Source organism: Seriola aureovittata, chromosome 24, assembly GCF_021018895.1.
Source record: "Seriola aureovittata isolate HTS-2021-v1 ecotype China chromosome 24, ASM2101889v1, whole genome shotgun sequence".
NCBI lineage: Eukaryota > Metazoa > Chordata > Actinopteri > Carangiformes > Carangidae > Seriola > Seriola aureovittata.
The window spans coordinates 5,065,532-5,087,491 of record NC_079387.1 but is presented as its reverse complement, the minus strand read 5'-3'; the positions used below and the strand labels follow the sequence as shown (position 1 = coordinate 5,087,491).

Sequence of the window (21,960 nt, the reverse complement as noted above, 5' to 3'; positions counted from 1 at the left end):
CATGCCATTATCTGGCTGTTGAACTTCATAAATACACTGAGTCTCATAAGAAGTGAGGTCAGACAAGATTTGAACACTCAACCTCTGGGTCTACAGAGTAACGCCCTAACCCCTTGAGCCACTGACTCAGATGCAAACACAGCATCTTTCTCATCCTCTTCCAGTCTGTCCTCTGTGTGTTGGTCCCAAAAAGTAGTAAGATCGAATGAGATTTGAACTCCTCACCTCAGAGTCTATAGAGTAGCCCTCTAACCCCTTGAGCCACTGACTTAGATGCAAAAACAGCATCTTTTTCATCTTCTTTCACTCTGTCCTCTGTGTGATTACATTTTCTTCTTCAGCCAACATGCAGGAGAAATCCTTGAAGGGCTCAGATACAAAATAAAAAATTGAACTCATTTTGCTTTTAACTACTGTTTCTGATAAACAAGAATGGACTTCAAACATCAACTTAAGTTATTGTTATAATGAGAATAAGGTTAAATGATGTTCACAAGAAACACAAAAACCACACAAAGCTGTGCAAGCAACCAGATACATTTAATTGGATAATTGCTTTGTTTCTTTTTCTTTCTCCTCCGTACTGAGGAAACATCAGCTCTGTGGGGTAAAGTTATGTGGAATATTTCTCTATGACCTGTAAATCTGGCGCTTTAGTATTTTAGTACATTCATTTTTTTTGGATGTAAATCTGTAATCTGAGAACTGGATCAATCCACTGAAGTTTACAAATGGTTTACTTTATAGGGATTTAGGAAAATGTACAGTATTGTATAAGTTGTTTCATATTATCAAAGCAGTACAATTTAAATTAAAAAAATATAACTCTCTGTCTCTCTCTCTCTCTCTCTCTCTCTCTCTCTCTCTCTATATATATATATATATATATATATATTATATATATATATATATATAATGATTTTAAATGTTTTAATACAGAATTAAAGTTAAAAACTCCTTTAAATGTTTTCCTCTCTCTGACGTCAAAGACTAAATGTGAATATTTGCCAGCATGTCGAACACGTCCTGTCCAACACGTGCGCATTCGACTACTATATTACTATGTGATTTATACATTTTTTAAATCCATAATCAATAATTACTAACATCAGAACGAGTGTATTATATGTAATTAGAATATGTACATACATTGAAGGCAGGTGAATGTCATCTCATTGTCAGCCCTCAAAGTTCATGTGATTGGCTGATTTCAACATACAACCTGTACAACTGCTGTTTTGGGCAGCAGCCAAACACCCCTCTGTTCTCTCCTCCGCTTGGTACGATCCGGGTTCCCCCTTGTATAAATCAAATTGGATCCATCCACCTCCTGTTGGACAGTCTGACCTTTCACCTCGGCTTGGCGGCAGCACGGACGGGACCACATGCTACAAACGTTCCTGGTAACTTCAATTCAATTCAATTCAATATCACTGAACAACTAGCAAGAATAACTAACATCAAATGCCTTTGTGTTCTTCCATTAACTTCCAAGCAGCTCAAATGAAACAGTTTCTTGAGTTCTTCTCATTGCAATGTACAGGACTTACACTTTGACTTTGTGCTTGTGTCTTCTTTGAATGCAGATGTCCCGCCACCAGGAGACCAGGACCAGGACCAGGACCGGCACGCCGCTCCAACTCCGGCTCTTCACTCCTTGCGCTCACATGTCCATCACACCGGAAGCTGGCGGCCACCCATCACAAAAGGTAATGGCACTCATATCAGGATCACAAAACAAACATGCTCTATTCAATTTTTTATATTATTCATTGCAATTAATCAGCAAAACTCTTGCTATTTAGCAAAAATATCATTTGGCCATTCATACCAGTGTGTCATATGTAAACCTTATATCCATTTTCATTTTTCACAGAAGGATCACGGCGCAGTCGGCAGGCCTCAGCTCTGACCGCCGCCTGGAACACACATCACGTACGTCACATTTTTACAAACTTCATATCAGTTACTCTGCAATCAACTTTTACAATCTTTACATTAATACTGTATATTCTTGCTCTTTGCTTACATGCCTCTTTTAGACTAAGTCTTTTTGCTCATTTACACACATGCAGCTGGAACCCTCCACCTCCTCTTTGGCGCTCCGCCCTCCCACGTCCAACTGACCGGACCGGATCGGACCAGACCGGACGCCGCGGGACACACATCTGCTGGTGACTATTGCTTGTATACATATCACCACATTGATTAGATCTTGTGTTTAACTGAGTTCCCCTCTTAAGATACACACCCAATTAAAACTCATCCTTCACATCAGGCCTCTGTTTGTTTCAGCAGCTGGAAACAAAGTGAGTATTTTTTGGTTGGTTTTAAAAAATGTTGTGGTTTTTGGTATTTTTGTAAGGAAGTAAGTCTTTAAATAAATACTTTAAATAAATGATGGCCACCTTCCAGTCTCTTTACTACAGCATGGGTGAATGTGGCACATCTCAGGCTGGAGTTGGAGTGATCTGCTGGACTCTGCTGGTCCTCCTCATGCCATTGCAACAAACTATTGCACAAGCAAAGATACACACTGTTTTCTGCAAAGCCTTAACTGTCAGAAAATATAATATGTTTTGTCAATGTCATTTATACAAGTCTGTCTTCTGTCCAGGCTCCTGAATGAACAGAGAAAAGGGCCTGGAGAAGACCTCAAGTGCACACAAACACAATTGTGGTTTAAAGTTTTCTACCTAAAGCACCACAGGCTGTCTTCCCCTCTTTGTTTGGATTTTTCTTTGCCTTTTCCTACATTTTATATCAATATCACCAGTGAACATGTTTCAAAGTCAACAGAGAATTTCAAATTAAATTACTACTACTATGATTTCCTTTGACATGACTTGGAAGTTAATGGAAGAGCTACACAAAGACATTAAATGTTACTTATTTTCACAGTTGTTTAGTGATATTTCATTGAATTGAACTTACCCAATTGTTTGTAGCATGTGCTCCCTCCAAGCCAAGGTGAAAGGTCAGACTTTCAAACAGGAGGTGGGAGCATCCAATTGGATTTTTAGAAGGGGAAACTCAGATCGTACTAACTCATCCTTCACAACAGGCCTCTGTTCTTACATATATTAACATACAATGCGGTTTCAATACTGTTCTGAATAGTCACATGTCATACATTCACACAGTGCATCGCCTCCCATCCACCAAACGCTGCAGATAAAAACATGCTACCAAACGTCGGCGCCGGATTAAAAATCTTATTTCTGACACATTTTTGTGTCAAAACCAGTCACAAAATGCACAGGCAGGTTCCCCAGCATGCATTCCAAACCGGCAGGGGGAAACCACACAATTTGGTGCACCCATGTGCACAGGAAGCAAGGAAGGGGAAGTTATAAATGTTTGGCGAGGAGCTCAGGTCACTCTTTCACCTGCTGCTGCTGCTGCTGAAGAACAATAGGCCAGCTACAGCTCATGTTCATCATTACAGACGCAACTGGTAGGACAAACCAAGTTATGTGCTTTGTAGGCTTTTCTATTTGTATTTGAGAACATGCTTTCTAAGTTGAAACTTTTGTGTTAGGTGAATTGAGTCATTAGTTGGAAAATTAACATTTATTCTTTGTCTTAGTCTTCAATATTCTTTAAGGAAATGTTATGTATGCATTTATTTTGAACTAATGCATGTCTTTCTATTATCTTTAAGGTTTTCAACCTATTCCGTTCGATTCAATGCATTCTGTTCTATTATTCCATCCTCCCCATCTGGAAGAAAATAAAGAATCAAAAGAATTGAGTTATCCTTTGCGTTCCTAAGATGAGCAAGCCATTTCTCAAGTTTGGGCAGAGTTGTGGTTAGCCAAAGAACTGAGAATAAACTTCAAACAAAACACACAAAACTTGACACACATAAACAATGAAAACATCGGCTAACAGCATTCAGGATTATATATCGGTCTGCTGACGTCTCACAGACAAAGTCAGCTTTGTTATAATGAAGACACCAACGTTTCGGAGGACCTTCCCACTGGTCCGATGATAGACGCCTCTGTGATAGAACATTATCTCAACCATTAGAAATCAGGAAGTTGGATCCAAGCCCCACGTGTGGAGTCTAAAGCTGTTTTAACTTGTTTTGCCTGATCAGACTTGCATGTTAACTTAAAACAATTTACACATTTATTTTGACTGTTCCTCTTTAAGGTTTGTGGCTTTTGCTCCTGAGGAAAACTCAAGGTGGACGGTCAAACATGATAAAGTGAGGTAGCATCAGTCTGAAGGATATCAGTTCTCCTGAAGGCCCGCGAGCTCACAGCTCTTCTTCCACAGCTCGGTTTGGAGCTCAGAGTCGTAGGAAAGGTCAGCGGACTGCGTCTTCTGGCCATTGTACACGTAACAGCCCCCCACTCCCTCCATCTCAGAGGCGACTGCAGCGTAGATGGTGGTGGATGCTCCCTCTGCCGGAGTCTGAGGAGGACAAACATGAAGAAAAAGGACTTTACAACCTGTTAGAAAATCAGCATGTGAATGAGTCTGGGCCAGTCGGCAGGAGGACGCTTCTGGGTCTCCCAGGGTGCCTCGCTCTTCAGCGCTGTGCGCTCCACCACCCGCTCCACCGAGGTCATCTGAGGACATAAAGAGGTTGATTGAGTCCCCGCACCGACCCTCCGGCTCTGACTCGACCCCCCCGGACCGGCGGCTCCGTCCTCACCATGTTCTCCACCTCCGCGCTCTGCCTCACGCTCCACTGGAAGTTTCCTATCAGCGTCACGGCGTAGGTCAGCACGAGCCCCACCTCTCCGGCCTCAAGCCCTGACACACACACGAAGACAAAGACATGTTGATACAGGACATTTTTACATTTTGATGTTTTAGTAAGTAAACAAACAAACAATGTTGTGCCCTTAAACTTCCACCGGATGTTTGAAGAAACACAAAGAGGCTCCAAAAATAAAACAACCAATAACTACACAAACACTGATTTCTAACAACAACAACAACAACAACAACAACATAGTATACTGTCTCGTCATTACCTTTGGTAAATAAGCACTATTGTGAATTGTGTAATGTAGTTACCTGTCATGCCTCCTTAGATATACTTTTTACAGTCTATGAAAATGTTTGTTGTCTGAGGGCTGCTACAGGTGTTCAATGTTGAGACCAGTAAGATACTTTAATAGATGCTGACAAAGTAAATCATTTTTGATTTTATTCATTTTTATCCATGTTTTGAGCAGAGATGCTCATCATGACATCTTCCTTTTGTCAATGTTAATTATACACGTTTTCTGTCCAGGCTGCTGACTGAAGAGAGAAAACGGGCCAGAGAAGACCTGAAGTGCACACAAACACAAACACCATGAAATGTGGTGTCAAATTCCTGACTAAAGAACTGCAGACCGTCCTTCCCTCTGGACCCTTTGTTTTGAGTTTTCTTTGCCTTTTCCAATATTTCCTATCAATGATATCACCAGTTAGGATGTTTGAAAGTCAACACGGAAGCTTGAGCATGTGGGGCTAACTCAGCCTGCCAAATTAGCTAACTGTGAATAATTTGGTTATTTTGAATTTGAGACTACTCACTTCTGATTTCCTTTGACATGACATGGAAGTTAATGGAAGAGCAACACAAAGGCATTTGATGTTACTTATTTTCATAGTTGTTTAGTGATATTTCAATGAATTGAACTTACCCAAATGTTTGTAGCATGTGCTCCCATCCGTGCTCCCTCCAAACCAAGGTGAAAGGTCAGACTGTCAAACGAGAGGTGGTAGAATCCAATTTGATTTATAGGAGGGGGAACCCGGATCGTACTAAGCGGGGTAGAGAACAGGGGGGTGTTTGGCTGCTGCCCGAAAAACAGCAGTTGTACAGGTTGTATGTTGAAATGTCAGCCAATCATATGAACTTTTAAGGGCCGACACAGAGGAAAGACTGAAACTCTTGTGGTTAAAACACCCTGGAATTATTTAAGTTGTAAGTTTTCACCTCTGACAGAGTGGCTGAAGGGGTTAGAGGACTACTCTACAGACTCAGAGGTTGCGAGTTCAGATCTCATTTGATCTTACTACTTTTCGGGTAGAGTGGACAGTGTCAAAAGACATTCAGTCAGATATAAGTTATTTAAAAGGGAATACATTCTGTTTTTTATTTTTATTCTAACTGACAGAAAATTCACTGGAATCACAGCGTGTGGAACAAACGATTTAATATAATTACAAAACTTACAAAGCTGATTGACAATTTCAAAGGAATATCACAGAATAAACACCATGCTGTATTTATATGAATAAGCACATTTGACAAACTATCTGGTGGTGTACAAACTGAAATATATTCAAGTGTTACAGTTGTTTTCTGTGTGTCTGGCTGATGTCTCAGCTGAGCAGTTGAATGAGCATAAGCAAGGCAGATGATGTTTGAGGAAGCAGAGTGAATGTTTGGCAAATGACAAGATGATGCTAAACCTGCATTGTTTCTTTCACTGAGCAGGACTCAGTGTCATCTCAGGAGCCCACGTTTTCTGCTGTGATTTAATCTTATAAAAACCTGCTTCAGTAAAACACTTACACAAGATAGATAAAACTGACATGGTGAACAGTCCCAGTCCTACAAACACAAACAGTTTCCTGCAGCACGGGAAAGCCCTCCTGTTGCCTGTTGACAGCCAGACATGTGGCTCATCTTGGAGAAAGCGGCTTGTTGCTCAGGTCAGTAAAATGTTTCCCTGGAGAAGAGAAAAGGAAAACTGTAAGATGGATCTCGAACAATAACCTGTCAATACAACTGATTCACTTCATATTTTGTTGCATCAGCTATCACCTAATCAAAGATTCCCTGAAGGCACATCAATTTAACAATCTATTTTAGACTACACAACGTGCCGTACCTGTGTAAGGCAGCTTCTCTCCTCTGCTCAGTCCTCTTTCAAGTTGTCGATTAGCTCCTGCGTCTGTTGGGCCAGCCTCCTCTTCTCAGCCTGCTGCTTCATCAGGGCCGCCTCTGCTTTCTTGCTTTGGTAGATCTTCACCCCAGCGAATGCCAAACATAGCAGCAGTGTCTTCAGGGCCAGGATGTACAGGAGGACGGGGACATTGTCCAAAGCCTGAGGATAGACAGAGTTTATCTTTGAGGTGGACTTTGTGTTTTCTGCCTTCAGACATTTTTACAGAACAAAGTACATTTTTGTATAGGACGCAGGGCAGCTCTGATTTCATAGCGGCCCAATTTTTCACGATGATGATGATGATGATGACAATATAACAAACTTGTGATTGCACAACAGGAAATGAAAGAAGGGAAAAGAAAGCTGTGGAAGAGCCAGGGATCCTCGAGAAGACACCCCCCCCCCCCCCCCCCCTCATCAACAGAAGCCTCAGCTGTCTAGATGGGAGGTGGGAGTTAATTTGGTCACAGAAAGGGGGGGTAGTGTGTGAGAGAGAGAAACAGCTGCAAACCATGTGCATTCTGGGCTTGTAGTTGTAGCAGGTCATACACAAAACCTCATTAAAAAACTGATACTTTTCAAATTTCTGTACATACTAACCCAAATAAAAAAAAAACCCACAGGTTTCCTAATAAGCACATGACACCTGTATTCTCTTTCTAGGGTTAGCATTAACGCATTACCATATCACGTAGCCCCGAAGTGAATCAATGGCATTACCTGACACTTCTCAAACATCGACACAGGAAGACGACATGACAGACACACGCAATATTTAACCGTAACTTTACCATGTACATTAATGCAAAGTTAGTTGTGACAGATAACGCGAGACGTGCCAGCTGTTAACGTTAGCATTATGCTAGAGACTGCTGTGACTAATAATGGGAAAATACGAGGCAAAAATTAAACGGCAACTTTACAGTAATAACAAGGCATTCAATGTGTCTCTTATTTTATATTATTATTATATTTTAGCTTATTTACCTTCCAGTTGATCATTTTATCTTCTATAGTGTTGACTTCTCTTGTTCACTGTGACAGCCAGATTACTATTGGTATTCCTTTTAGAAGGTGGGTCTTGTAGCGAAGGACCAATCAAAATGCAGTCTCTGTTTGACGTAATCTGTGTTGTGTTCAAACTCACAGGGAAAAACAACGTGCTGAATCAAATATAACTGGTTGTCGTTTTCAACAGACCTATTAGCGTTCCTCAGCCACTCTGTGCGCACTTAAAGTTGCGATGAAGTGTTTTCAAATGCAATACATTTTTTTTAATGTTTATTAATAACTTTTGTGAACAATTTTCTTTGTAGAACAAGAATAGATCATTACTCTCGACAGTCTTGTGTAGCAAGATTGACTAGAACCTGCTAGAAGGATCTAGTCAGTCCAGTAGATAAATAGATTTAAGCTACTTTACTGGATGGATGGATGGATGGATGGATGGATGGATGGATGGATGGTTAAAATACTTCCCTTGGCTGAGGTGTTATACAGCCTGATGGCAGTGGGGACAAAGGATCTCCTGAACCCCTATTTATCTTTAATAGGAAAGCGTTGACCTTCACAACGTTGCTGTGGTTTCTTTAATGGTGTTTTCTCGTTCAAAAAAACAATTGCAGACATAGCAAAAAATTTGTTAAATCTTCGGGGAGTAACGAAGATCAGATTGATTACCTAACTTGACGTGTTTGCTAACGGTAAATCTAGCCACGTTTACTATTAAATAACTGCTTCTGCTGCGTTACCTGCATGTATAACGTAGCTTAATACAAAGTACAAACAATTATTAAACATTGTCATAAAAACCGACAAAAAAACATTTAAATATAAAGTAGCGCATGCGTCTACGTACAATCATTGATAAATTAGCGTACGCGGCTGTGACGTGCACAGTCACGGTGGCCGAGAGGTTAAGGCGTTGGACTCGAAATCCAATGGGGTTTCCCCGCACAGGTTCGAATCCTGTTCGTGACGACGTTTCATTTATTTCACCTACCTAAATTTTACATCAGAAATATTATTGGTTTGCCAAAAAGCATAGCTTCACCGTCCTCTGTGTGTTTAAAAATTTATATATGATTTATTCTAGCGTCTACAATTTTGAAGCCCTTGAATTGAATTGTTTTTTTGTAATGCATCACCGTTTTTTTATTCACAGAGGGGATTTAACATACAGTACTGTGCATAGATTTTAGGCACTAAAATTGTTATTATTTATTAATTAAACACATACAAAGTGCAGTGAACAAAAAAACCTGAAGTGACCACTCTTTTGCCTTTAAAACTGTAAAAAAAGAAAAAAAAAAAAAACTGGGTTACTTTTACCAAGTGGGCCAAGGTTATTTTGTTCTGCTCTGCGTTAAGAGTCCATCAAATCCCAAAAGTAAAACAGTATTTTATTCATAGTAAATGTCCCAATGACTGGTGTTTTATGCTCTGATCCTTTAACTAATGTACATCAATTAGTCACATTAGTTGAGCTTGCAGCATGAAGGACATTAGTGATGATACAAGGGATTGCTAGTTTTCTTTAAAATGTGTTTTATTACAGTTACCGTGTACAGTTGTCATGATCACAGATCCTGTATTTCCACAGGTTACAGAAAATAAATACAAGTGATGCATGATAACTCAAGAAAAAAACCCAAACGCAATTCCAACAACCTAAGGATGAAATATTATGAAATATTAAGCACACAGTACAACCAGAGGCCTTTTATTTTGTTGTTGTCTAATTAGAATAAGATTGTCATTGTGGGACAAATTAAAAATACAGTATGAACTCTCTTGCACCCGAATACAGCACATGCTACACAGAAAACACATGTACTGTTTCAGCAACAAGAGCTAATAGAACAGATCAGACTGCACATTTTGTGATTAACAAAACATATTCAAGTATAGCTTCTCTTTGAAAAATAAATGCACAATAAATTTGTGTGCACTCCATGTCATTCTCTATATTCATATTTCCATCAGATGAAAAGTGTCAAATTCTTAAATGAAAAGATGGGCCTGTTCCCACTGGGCTACCATATGACATTAATAAAGTTTTATTGAGAGTCACTGTGAAGGTAATGAGTCACAGTGTGTCCAGAGATAAATAATCTGAGAGAGAAACAATCAAGATGTGTAATTGGGATTATCACTGGAATGTATTTATACAACACTTTGGTTTGTCCTGATCTGCTTTTTACACAAAACATCAAAAATAGAAAAAGTCATGCGGTTTATATTATTTTAAAGGTTCAGTTCTCACATGCTGTCAGCTCATAAATTCACGTCGAGAGCGAGGAAATAACTTAAAGCACGGCTTGATGTGTGAGTGCAGGGGACGGCACACACTCATCTTTTGGCTCATATTCATCACTTTGGATGTGCAAAAACAAAAAAATAAACCAATCCTTTACATTTAGCCTTCTAAAAATCCTTTTCTCCACCTGTCAACATACTGTATCAATCTGTCCAAATTTGACCTATGCATTCATCACCTTTATCTATCCAGTCAATCCATGATCACATGATCTATTGACCTAACCATCTATCAATATTTTCTCTTATTGTGAAAAGAAATCCGATGAGAAGACCAAAAACAACAATTAGATGATCCTGCTGTGTATCGGAGCCTGGTTTATCTTACTGTGGATGGACCGATGAACAGCACTGGCTGATGTGTTCCTTTATCGTGTCAAACACTGTACCGTTCTGCTACCGTTAACTCCCACTTGCGTGCAAAATGTGTATTAATCCGCAGCTGAAACTAGTCCCCAACAAGTGCACTATTTATCCTGTAACGGTAACGTTTGCTAAAAGCTACAGTGCCCAGCTGTTTTAGGAAGCTACTGAGTGATTACATATGGGAGCTACACATTTGCACAAAGGAGGAAAGTGAGAAAATCATTGAGAGTTGCATCGTTGGTTTTGCTCTTTTCATGGGATTTGTTGGCAATAAGAAAAATACAGAATAACACCCAGCATCATCCTTCAAGACAGAAAAAAAAAAGTTTCTTTTTCTTTGTGTCTTTCTAAAATCTATCTTAACCACCTATCTCTTTGGGTATGTGATCTACTTCTTGTTCAATGTGCAGGGCAAATTCAGAGAAGTTGCCTTAAACACAACGATAAGCCTCACAAGAAGAAAAGAAGACCATGGCCTGCGTCCATCTCTACCTTCTGCACTGTCGTTTGATTCACTCTCAACAGCAGATGCATCCTTTAAATCTTGGGCAAGTTGGGACATCTAGCGTGTCATGGAAAGCATGAGACACCTATTGAAAGCCTCCTGTCTCCTCTCTAGGTGGTCCTGCGTTAAATTACTTGTCCCCCTGCTCAGCAATGTCCAGTCAAAAATCACCTGTCACTAGAGGTAGGGCGTTGCTGTAAATATTGTCCTCTGGTCAGTCTCTGACCTGTATTATTGTTTCCTGGTAACTGGCGTACTAGTGGTGATTATTCTCCCAGGAAACAGCAAAGGAGAGCAGTCGCTTCAGCGTCTCCTTTCCGTCTTCATGCTCCCTCCTCTGACAGCGTGGGTTCAGTGAGGAGAAGCCTCGGTGTCGCTGCAGGTTCTCCCTCCCTCCCGAGATGATCGGGTGAGTCGTGACAGTGGATGTGCTCAGTAGCGCCCCCTGTGGTTTGTCCTGGACATGGTGAGCGGCAGGGACACAGAGGAGAGAGAGGAGACCTCCCAGTAGAGAGAGCGAGAAAGGAACAGCTGGTAGAGGATCACCATGGAGATGGATTGGCAGAGGATAACGCCGATAGTCACCACCTACAGAGAAGGAACCGACGAGATAGAGGGTTAAAGACGCCATGTGGATTTTGTGGATTTATCTTAACTTCAGTAGCTTTTGTGTTTCTCTGCAATCCTGCAGACCTTCAATGCCAAAGGTCAATCACATGTCACTTCATGGTGGTGCTTTGCTAAAATGTTGTTTGTTTGTGTGTTCAAACCTTCTCCCTCTGGTGCTCGTTGAAGACAACAGACATGAGGACGAGGACGGGGTGACAGAGGAACCACAGGAAGCATCCCTGCAACGAAAACCGCGTGACCACGTGAAGAGCTGGAGGTGAATATTTGTCTGGAGAATGCAGGTTCGTGTACGGTGTAGTTTACCTTGGCGAAGCAGAGGTAGAAGTCTCTCTTCAGGGTGCTCCTTTCAGTGGAGATGATCTGGTAGAGGACAGAGGCCAGGAGGAGGGCCAGGCCCACTCTCAGAGCGATGAGGAGGACACCTGCCAGACTCCGCTGGGCGTGGTAGCTGTGATGGTCACTCTCTGACTCTGAATACTGCTCCCACAGCAGCAGCACCCCCTGAAAATTACACTGATTCACTTTCAAGAGCTCTGAGTCATATTTCCTGAACCAAATTTCATTAAAAAAAAAAAAAGCACATCATGAGCCTGTAATATTTTTTTGAATAAAGTTTCGGTGTAAATCTGCGTACCTGTGTAACGACTCCACCAACAGCGACAGCCGTGGAGGCCGGAGACTGTTCCCACTGCAGAGGTCTGGACTGAGGCTTCCTGCCTCGACTCAGAGTCCAGCCCATACACAGACTCAGTAACATGTACAGCATGGACACCTGGGACACCATATCCCAGACTGCACAGGGACAGGAACCGAAAAAGTGAAAAAAGAAGAGGGTATATAACATTCTTTATTTCATCAGAGAATTTCCTCTTACTCTTATTACTGAATCTAACTTCAGAAGCAGATATAAACACAAATGGAAAGAAGAGACATGTTTAATTAAGAGGAACTTACACTCAGCCAGGCTGCCTATCAGAGGAATACCAATACCGTCTCGAGAATACCTGCAGAGCACAAGATCAGGGACAGAAAACACGACGGCATTATTTCATATTCTTCTTATTCATCCCTGCAAAGGTAACACGATTAAAAACTATATGTGGAATAGGCATTAAATAGCAGTGATTCAGACTAAGTGAAAATTGCTCGCTGGCTGTGGATCATATCTACCTGGCCAGGTGGATGTAGTTGCAGAGAGCAGAGCAGCCCTGTAACGCCAGTGCCATGGTGAGCACTTTCAGGACTGTGTTCATGGGACCTCCTTTCCTCAGCGCCTGGTACAGAGGCTGGATGTAGATGCAGCAGGCTATGAAGTAGGCCAACAGCAGGAGGAAGTAAAAACTGTGGAGACCTGAGTGAGAGAGAGAGAGAGAGAGAGAGAGAGAAAGAGAGAGAGAGAGGAAATCGAGTCAAGGGGAAACATTTTGTTGCACATGAGTGTTGCAGATCCCCCAGGACAAATCCTTGCAATCTCTACAAATCCTAGCATCCAGTTACATTACAGTTATAATGTCATATATGTGCAGAGAACAGTTATGAGACAGATTTGACACAGCAGCTGGCCATTACATCCTTTCTATCCTATGAATAATTAACACAAACATCTTTTTTTTAAATCACACAAGCATAAAGCAGAGGAGCTCTAAGAGAGAATCCTGCAGGTTCAAGCACAAATCTATGAAGAAAATATAATCTTTTATTTGTTATGAATCAATACAAACATATTTGTTTATCGCTTGGAAGCCGGGGACATTACACCGACACGCCTCTTAGCTGTGCTGATGGGAGTATTCGGGGATGTCTGACCTGCCTCCTCTGCGCTGAAGTGCTCCAGAGGATTCCCAGCTGAGTCAGCGTTCAACAGCAACAGAGTAAAACTGAGGTCAGCATGAGAGGGAATCACTGCGCTTTCCTGGAGAGACAGACAAGAAACAGAGAGAGGAAAAAAAAAAACTTAAGTGTGATAAAAGACTGTGCACTGTACTCAGCATCAATACAATCACTGAAACTGGAGAAATATTAAAAACCACACATCTTTGCGGTTGTTTAAGCTTTTGTTTCACTTACTGCATGTACTTCTTTAAATTCAGTGGTTGAGGTGGGGGGTGGAGGGGGGTTAGTTTCATAGGAATCTATAATGTTCATGTTACCTGACATGTATATCTGTCAGTATACAGGGCCTGCCAGGCTGTGGGGGAGGACTGGCGAGGGATCGTCTGGTTGAACTCCTCTTTGTGGAGAGAAACTGAAGCAGGGGGAGGCAGAGATGAGATGAGGTGACAACGTGGAGCGAGGAGAGCAGAGGAATAAGAAGAATACATCAATACAGCTGTACCACATCCATCATATCGCAAGTCAGCACTTGGTATTAGTGGAAACGCTGGTTCTTACTGGTGAAGTGGGCTTTAGCAAGCCTCTCAGTGCAGCTGAGGTTGTCCAGGTCTGAGTCCATATCCTGATACAACAGCAGTCTGGACTCCTTCTCTGTAGCCAGAGCGGAGTTGTCCAGTCGACACACCAACAGACCATTATCACCTACACAAAGACAGAGACGGGAAAAGGGTGTTGGATCAGTGGTTGGTGGGAAGAGTTTCCTACCATTTCTCTTATTGTACTGATTGCTAAGTGGTTTACTGAAGGGCCATGGGAAATTTAGAGTCTAATGAAAAATGAGATTTAATTGAACCTTCAAACCATGACACATACTGTGGCTTCTCTCTGACCTGCTCATGGTGGCTCCACAAGTTTTAACCAGCAAATCCTCCAGTGAGCATCCACCCTACTGTAGCGGACCCCTAACCTCACAGGAAGTATACTGGAGCAAGTTACTGAAGCTCTCACTGGCTAAACAAAAAAATAATGAAAAATGAAAATATGATCTGATGATGCTGGAAAATTTGCTATTAACTACAAAAAAAAAAAAAAAAATACAAAGTGTGGTTATTTAAAATGCTGTTACTCATTAGTTATCAGATAAAGTGATGACATAGTTACACCCATCAGTGGCAAATAAACAACACAAAAACAGTGAATACTAACACAGTGTCTTCAGGCCACATTAAAATGAATGGCAGTATAATGAGAATATAAGCACTGGTGAAGTGACACGTTAGCAGCAGCACATCAGCATCGTTACCTTGGTACATGAATTTAGTGATGAACTGGCCATTCTGCTGTCTCGCCACTTCGCTCTTAAAAAGTCCCGTCACAGTTTTCCCCAAAGCCCCCGAACTGAACAGCACTGCAGCTACAAGTGTGACCAGTAAACACGACATTTTTTCCCTTCTGCAGTTTAACGCTATCGACAAATAAACGTTAGCTATTCAATTCAATGAGCCACGAAGCCAGAAGTAAACCAGCTGCGTCAAGTTGTTCAAAGTTACCTAGGGTTACGGAAGTCAGGTTTTTCCGCCCTCAAATAAAAGCGTTATGTGTGTTATTTTTGGCGAGTAAATGAAGTACAAATAATATTCATATTAATGGAGTACAGACTTTTATTAAGTTTTATTTTATTATCATTGAAATGTACTTAGTTATATTCCACCACCGTGGTTCAGTATATGTAATCTATGACAAATAGTAGATTGACAAAAAGTTGAACACTCTTATTTAGAAAAAAAACTTCCGGAAAGTATATGTTTATTGTAGCTCACTTGACACCGTTGCCCAGCCCGGTAGGCACCGTTGACAGTTTGATTGATTTGAGATTCACGCAATCAAAGAGCACTTTTATGAGTACGTCACACAGAACGACCAATCAGAGAACAGAAAGCGGCCGTCTTGCGTTTAATGCCCCACCCTTTTTCAACGTGTCAACACTGCCGTAAAACAGCCCGCTACTGTTGCACATTATACAACGAATCCGCTTCATAGAGGAAAATAGAGAAGTAGTATAGAGTAAAATAGTAAAGTAATAGTAGAATAGAGGCTCCACGACTGAATATAAAACAGTGACGATGTTGTGATTATGTAGACAGTAATGTGAAGTGACATTAGCTAGAGCAGAGGATGGACTTTAATAGCACTGTTCTGGTGACTGGAGGCTCTGGATTTATGTGAGTTCAGACATCACTTCCGATTCATTACAAACAATTAACTTAATGTTAATTGTAGCTTCCTAAAGCAACAATACCTGACCTCTCTCATGAATATATTATATTGGACTTTTATTACTGCTGCATTAACACATTAGCAGCTTATTCTACGTATTTTACATTTAGTGTATTTAATGTTTATTATAGGTAGGTGTTTGTAATAACAAGTATGCAGGTTTTGATCTTAATAATTATGGTAATTATCAAGTATCTGTGTTATAAAGTAGGAGAAAATAAAATAGTACAGTACAAATACCTCAAAACTGAACTACAGGAAAGACACAGAGGACAGTGAGTCAGGGCACACATGACTCTTTGAGATGTTCTGACATATATATACTGCATCTCTCTCTCTCTCTCTCTCCCAGTGGTTCCCATCTCGTGTGTTCACTGGTCAACAGGCACCCTGACTGGAGAATTATTAACCTGGATAACGTAAGTCTTCACTGTCTCTGTGTGTGTGTGTGTGTGTCCACAGATGGATGAAAGGATCTATAGACGTATGTGTTTCAGTGTTGAATTACTCTCCTATAACGGATTAAATACTCATGTGTGAGGCTGTGAGTGTGTTTCTCAGTGTCTGATCTTTTCCAGTTGGATTACTGCTGCAGCCCCAGGAGTCTGGAGAGCATTGAAGACAGAGCAAACTACACCTTTATCAGGGTGAGAGCTGCTGTATAATAATGTTGTACAACTAAAGGTAAAATCTGAGAGCAGCTGGTTTCCACAAGTAGACAGCGACATTTGTACTATTATGATTTGAATGAATTAGTGGTACAACCATTTGAATCTACTGCTTTCTTCAACAGGGAGATGTGTGTAACTCACGGTTGGTGAATCACATCTTCAACACAGAAAACATCGATGTGATCTTCCACTTAGCAGCCAAAACACACGTCGGTGAGCAGCAGTTGTTCACACACAGGTTAGGCTTGTACACCGGCCTGATGTTACTGTTTTTAATTGCCACTCACTGTGTTTTTTGTTCCCTCAGAGTCGTCGTTTGAATCTCCGTCCAGTTTCCAGCAGGTTAACATCGATGGAACCAGAGTTTTACTGGGAGCTGCCCATCAGGCCCGACACCAGCCGCAGCGCTTCATCTACGTCAGCACTGATGAAGTGTATGGAGCCAGTCTGGATGAGGTCAGTGGAGACTCTTTGATAGATCGTTGGGTGGATATGCAGAGTTTGGGTCATTTATTGACTTGGATAGCGGGCGTTTCATTCCCTGTAGGTGTTTGATGAGAGCAGTCCAGTGAGGCCCTCCAACCCGTATTCTGCCACTAAAGCAGCTGCAGAGTACCTGGTCAGATCCTACTGGGACAAATATAAGGTACATACACACACACACACACACACATACACACACAGTAAATGTAAATGACATTGATGTATTAAATTATATAAATTATAGGCCTTTAAAAACATTTTTGTGCTTCTTTGTGTGTTAAATTCTGCTCTCTATCTGTTACCAGTTCCCAATCGTTATTACCAGGAGCAACAACATCTACGGGCCCAGGCAGTACACGGAGAAGGTATAATATCCTGACTAACAACTGCTGCTAATTTTAGTTTCTCTCAATTAATAAATTGTCATCTTGATCTTTCAGGTCATTCCGAGGTTTCTCTCCCTCTTGCAAATGAACAATAAATGGTAAAGTTTTTACTGAGAAACCTTGTAGTTATAAATCAGCTTCAGTAGTTGTTTGATATTTAGAGAAAAACAAAGTAGAGTAAATCAAGTTTCTCTTTCTCCTCTTTACCGCAGCACCATCCAGGGAACCCTCCCTAAATCCCGCCATTTCTTGTTTGTCAGTGATGCCATCAGTGCCTTCCTGCTGGTTCTGGAGAAAGGGATTGTGGGCGAAATATACAATGTAGGGACGAGCTGTGAGATTCCCATCATGCAGCTGGCCAGGGAGCTTATTAGGATGGTGGGTTTAGGAAGTGTTTTTCTAATTTAAAACATTCTTGCAAGAGGTAGCAAATTTTCAGAAAATTATCACTTATTAAAACAGAGTGTGTTCTTTTTCTTTAGGTCAAGAATGTGCCAGACTCTGAGGTGAATGACTGGCTCGAGTTTGTGCCCGACAGGTGAGTCAAGAAAGTAAAAAAATGAATGTATGAATGTTTTCCGAGTTCAGTATTTACCAGGCAGTGGTAGGTAATGCTTCCAGGAAATAGCCACACCCTTGCACAAATTCTATTATTACAGCTATTAACACGATGACTGACACATCAGTGTGCAAATATTTCATAGAAAAATCAAAGCTTATGTCTTCACATATCACCAAGAGACACATCTGAATGTACTGATGCTCTACAGGCCGCGGGTCGACCTGCGCTACCCCATCAACTGTGAGAAGCTGCAGCAGCTGGGCTGGAGAGCTGAGGTGTCCTGGGCTGAAGGCATCAGACAGACTGGTATACTAATACAGACACACACACCACAGGTCTCTAGAAATAAAATCTCTATATGTGTGCTATTAATTCCTGTGTTTTGTGCATCTTACAGTCAAATGGTACCAAGACAACCCAGACTTCTGGTCAGACACAAGCAAGGACCAAGGACAAATCAGAAGCAAGCTTGAAAAAGCTCCCAGCAAATAAGTGGCCTTTGCTGTGCCCTGTGTCTCGACTGACAGGATGCCGACTGAACAAATTTCAGATGATATTTATGCAGCACAGATGCTATTATGGCTGATTTACAGCTCAAGGAACAACTACAGAACACTGCTGCTTCATTCTTCTCAACTGTCTCTGAATGATCGTTGGACCAGCGGGCCCTGAAGTGCCTGCCAACAGGAAGGCAGCGCCTCCCTTCAACCAAATCAAACATTCAAATGAATGCACTTTATCTTCATGTTAATTACTGATTCAGCTGATGTTGACAAGTGGTCTTATTTTGCTCAACTTGGGCTTGTTCAATTTTGATGTACAATCTTTAAATGTTTAAACATACTCTGTGGAAGTATGTGGAAGCTCCATGAAACAATGTTAAATCTCTCTCTTGTAAAGGCGGCAGCATTCGGGATGCTAGTCTGTTTTTATTTACTTCCCTGAGGGGTAACACCGACAGAAACGGGTCAAACTGGGCTGCAGTGACAGTTGTGAAAAACCAAACAGGCACAAATCAAAGACAGCTTCATCCCTCGCTGCCATGTGACAAACTGCAGCATCACACTTGTGTCAGACCCTGAATTTATTTTGACATTTTTGAATGAGTTTTTGGGGCATGTACGTTCATGTATTTCCACAGGGTATGATTGCAGGCTTTTTGCGCAGGATTCAAAGCCAGCAGGCAGCTTGTCAATCTAACAACCAAATATTTTAGTGGTGCCTCTCAGAACAGGTTAAGACGCAGGCAGTACATTTACATGCACAGTAAGTAAGGTAAGGTCGTGTGTTAACATGCACTTTAATAACCCGTTGACTGTAAATCTGCCTAGAATGTGATTTCTCCCCCAATACTGACCTTATTTTAACAGTTGTAGTGGTGCAATATGCAGCTTCCTTCTGTTTTCAGAGGTGGACAGACTGTAATGAAAGCACTGCTTTTCCTTAAGCGCAAATGTGCCTGAATTATTCAAATAGTCAAATGCTGGAGGCTGCGTCTTGCTAGCCAATTAAAAACCTGGTTACATGTGTATGTGGCAGAGAGAGAGAAAGCAATTTCCTGGAGAAATCAAGCAGGTTTCTCCTCTTCGTGACTTTTCACAAATCCAGTTTCCGCAGAAAGACGGCTGAAACCTGGTTACTTACTTACGTGCAGGTTAATGTACTGACAGACAAGAGTAGGAAGAAGGAAACCCCTGTTTATGCCAGCCCCTAACATCCAGCATGTGTAGCAAGTTTTAGCAGCTGTACTGAAGGTGCAACTTCACATTTCAAATTTAAAATGTGAACCTTTTATGGTATTTTGACTAGTTTGAAATGTTTTAGTTTTAATAGCAGCCATATTATAAAAGGTTGAGAAGGGAACAGAGCTAATTCAAAGTCCAGACATCTCAGTCAGGTGTTTTTACACTGCACACATTCTAAATGTTTTTAATCATGATGCTGTAGAATGTATTTAACAACAAATAAAGTTAATATTTAATATCTTCAAGTTATCTGGCACTTGTCAAACAATCCTTCGCACAAGACACACATACACAGAAGAAGAAGAAGAAACAGATCAAAACACCAGTTACATTTGCAAATCCAAACCTTTATTTGTGGTAAAATCAGAATATATGCACAGTTTTTTTTCTTCGTGCAGTGCTCCTCTTCGTGCACAACTGCTAAACTAATACATAAAGCAAATACTAACTACCAGGCCGGTGCTGCTGTGTGTCCACATTAAGGGGATCTGGCCAGTCGGTAATGGTGACGACACTGGGCTCCATTTCAATTCAGATCTCTCTCTAAACAGCAATCATTCCTCAATAGATCACCTTCTAAAGTTACTCACATTGAAAGTGAAATGAAGCCGTGAAGTGTTTTTTTTGTGTACGTTGCATCCCAGATTGCCATTTGACAACAACTACAGAAGAGCCATGAACTTATCGTCACAAAACTTTGTGTTATTGCACACAAGAGGCTGTAAAATGTGATTATTTGCCTGTGCGCCATGTGTTTGATCTGTTAATGATCGTGGATTTACTTTGGCTCCATTGCTTTCTGGTCCACTGAGGCTCCAGTCATTGGACAAATGGATTTGTCCCAGTATAACTGAGTGTTTGTGCAAAGTGGAATTAATGACATTATTCTTGTCATGCAAGACAGATGAAGAGCCATGGATCAGCTGCAAGTTGCAATTAAAAAAAAAAAAGAAAAAAAAAAGCATGTCACTCTAACAAAGACAGCAGGATGGATCCTCATTTCTGATTGGCCAGAAGCTCCCCCGTGACAGCATTAACACACTGACGCCTGAAAATATGCAAATCACAACAACATAGCAATAGAACCACAGTTAATTCTGTGTTATGAAGACTTTAAAGGTCGCCACTTGCCAGACATTCACAACAAGGGTATCAACGGGAAGGAAAAGTGTAAAGACTCAAATGAAAAGAAAAAAACAAAAACAACAATTGACTTGGAGAGAATCTGGACACTTGTTTTTTGTACTGCATGTTTGTTTGTTTTTTTTACAAAATGGTCTTTGATCGTAACATTTTGTTATTTTTTTATTTATTTTTTTTATCCAAACCTTGGCATACATGGTGGTATTGTCTCAAATTTTGTTTGCCAATTAAAAATGGCTGTTTATGGTTGATTTTCATTATTGGCAATGGAACCTGTCGCACAAACAGGTTTATGGATCTGATACTGAGTCCAATGTGACTTTAAAGGTAACCCGTGTAGGATGTTTCTCTTCATATGTCACAGTCACTTTAACTGTAAAACAACTGACACCACGTGCACATCTTCTCGTGTTGTTGGAGATGACAGTAGAGCCCAGTTATGGCCATCGGACGTGTTTACTGACAGATTTTCGAGAGGTTTGCATCGAAAACAAAAACAACCGCTAATTGTATTAGCCAAGAACAGACAAACGTAACTGGTTATTTTATCTACAAATGGTTTCTAAACTGAATTTCCAGATACTACAGTTATGTGGATATCGCAAAACAAAATTATACATACTGGAAGTTGTTACACTTCATCCTGTAGCGCTACTGCACTTTGTTTTCAGAAAACTACATCTGATAAGAGGCAGAAAAAAGATGTGCACATGGTGTGAGTGCCCTTGTACTGGCCTTTAGCAGAGAACTGGTGTATTGGGATTTTAAGTGTTTTGGCACCAGTGACAGTATTGTTATTTTTGGGTTTGGATTTTTAAAACCTTTTTACATTTGTTATTATCAAAGCTTGTAACAGTGACATCCAAAGAGAAATCCCTACACGTTGCATCTTTAACATTAAAAAGCTCACACTACCCCAGAAAAATAGAAATTTTCACTCATACCAATGACATTCAACATTCAAGTGCCAGTGTTTTTGTTTACTGTCTTTTGGTCAAGTCACTTTGTAAAATATCAACTTTTGTATTAGGCTTATAAAAATAAATATTTCTCAAAAATGCTTGATAAATTACACAAACTAGCAGCGAAAGTAGACTCGAGAACTCTGTGTGCAAACAGCTGAATCCTACGGT

At 40.8% G+C, this 21,960-nt stretch overlaps 3 protein-coding genes, 2 long non-coding RNA genes and 1 other non-coding gene across 7 annotated transcripts; 3 read left to right on the top strand and 3 right to left on the bottom strand.

Moving 5' to 3' along the window:
* Positions 1-521: 521 nt before the first annotated feature.
* LOC130165127 (uncharacterized) lies at positions 522-2,066 on the bottom strand. Its single transcript, XR_008826723.1, has 2 exons — positions 1,832-2,066; positions 522-1,686 (listed from the first exon to the last, which is right to left on the bottom strand). It is a non-coding gene; the product is annotated as an uncharacterized LOC130165127 (long non-coding RNA).
* LOC130165126 (uncharacterized) lies at positions 1,339-6,010 on the top strand. Of its 2 annotated transcripts, XR_008826722.1 has the most exons (6): positions 1,339-1,403; positions 1,587-1,709; positions 1,877-1,935; positions 2,076-2,174; positions 2,279-4,736; positions 5,258-6,010. It is a non-coding gene; the product is annotated as an uncharacterized LOC130165126 (long non-coding RNA). The 2 variants fall into 2 exon arrangements; XR_008826721.1 differs by having other exon boundaries at positions 2,076-4,736.
* A 143-nt stretch (positions 6,011-6,153) lies between these two features.
* LOC130165125 (small integral membrane protein 11-like) lies at positions 6,154-8,048 on the bottom strand. The gene is made up of 3 exons (XM_056370076.1): positions 7,896-8,048; positions 6,852-7,067; positions 6,154-6,689 (listed from the first exon to the last, which is right to left on the bottom strand). Exons 1-2 carry the CDS (start codon positions 7,908-7,910, stop codon positions 6,879-6,881), a joined length of 204 nt encoding a protein of 67 aa, XP_056226051.1. The 5' UTR covers positions 7,911-8,048; the 3' UTR covers positions 6,154-6,689; positions 6,852-6,878.
* Positions 8,049-8,806: 758 nt separating this feature from the next.
* trnas-cga (transfer RNA serine (anticodon CGA)) lies at positions 8,807-8,888 on the top strand. The gene has a single exon. It is a non-coding gene; the product is annotated as a tRNA-Ser (tRNA).
* A 547-nt stretch (positions 8,889-9,435) lies between these two features.
* gpr180 (G protein-coupled receptor 180) lies at positions 9,436-15,096 on the bottom strand. Its single transcript, XM_056370075.1, has 10 exons — positions 14,864-15,096; positions 14,119-14,262; positions 13,878-13,972; positions 13,534-13,639; positions 12,898-13,078; positions 12,682-12,731; positions 12,362-12,519; positions 12,031-12,228; positions 11,868-11,945; positions 9,436-11,685 (listed from the first exon to the last, which is right to left on the bottom strand). The coding sequence occupies exons 1-10, from the start codon at positions 15,000-15,002 to the stop codon at positions 11,530-11,532; spliced, it is 1,305 nt and encodes a 434-aa protein (XP_056226050.1). The 5' UTR covers positions 15,003-15,096; the 3' UTR covers positions 9,436-11,529.
* Positions 15,097-15,562: 466 nt separating this feature from the next.
* Positions 15,563-20,645, top strand: LOC130165350 (dTDP-D-glucose 4,6-dehydratase-like). The gene is made up of 12 exons (XM_056370559.1): positions 15,563-15,782; positions 16,190-16,256; positions 16,416-16,484; positions 16,631-16,721; positions 16,816-16,964; positions 17,056-17,154; positions 17,297-17,356; positions 17,432-17,475; positions 17,590-17,755; positions 17,860-17,915; positions 18,148-18,245; positions 18,337-20,645. Exons 1-12 carry the CDS (start codon positions 15,736-15,738, stop codon positions 18,429-18,431), a joined length of 1,041 nt encoding a protein of 346 aa, XP_056226534.1. The 5' UTR covers positions 15,563-15,735; the 3' UTR covers positions 18,432-20,645.
* The last annotated feature ends 1,315 nt before the right edge of the window (positions 20,646-21,960 follow it).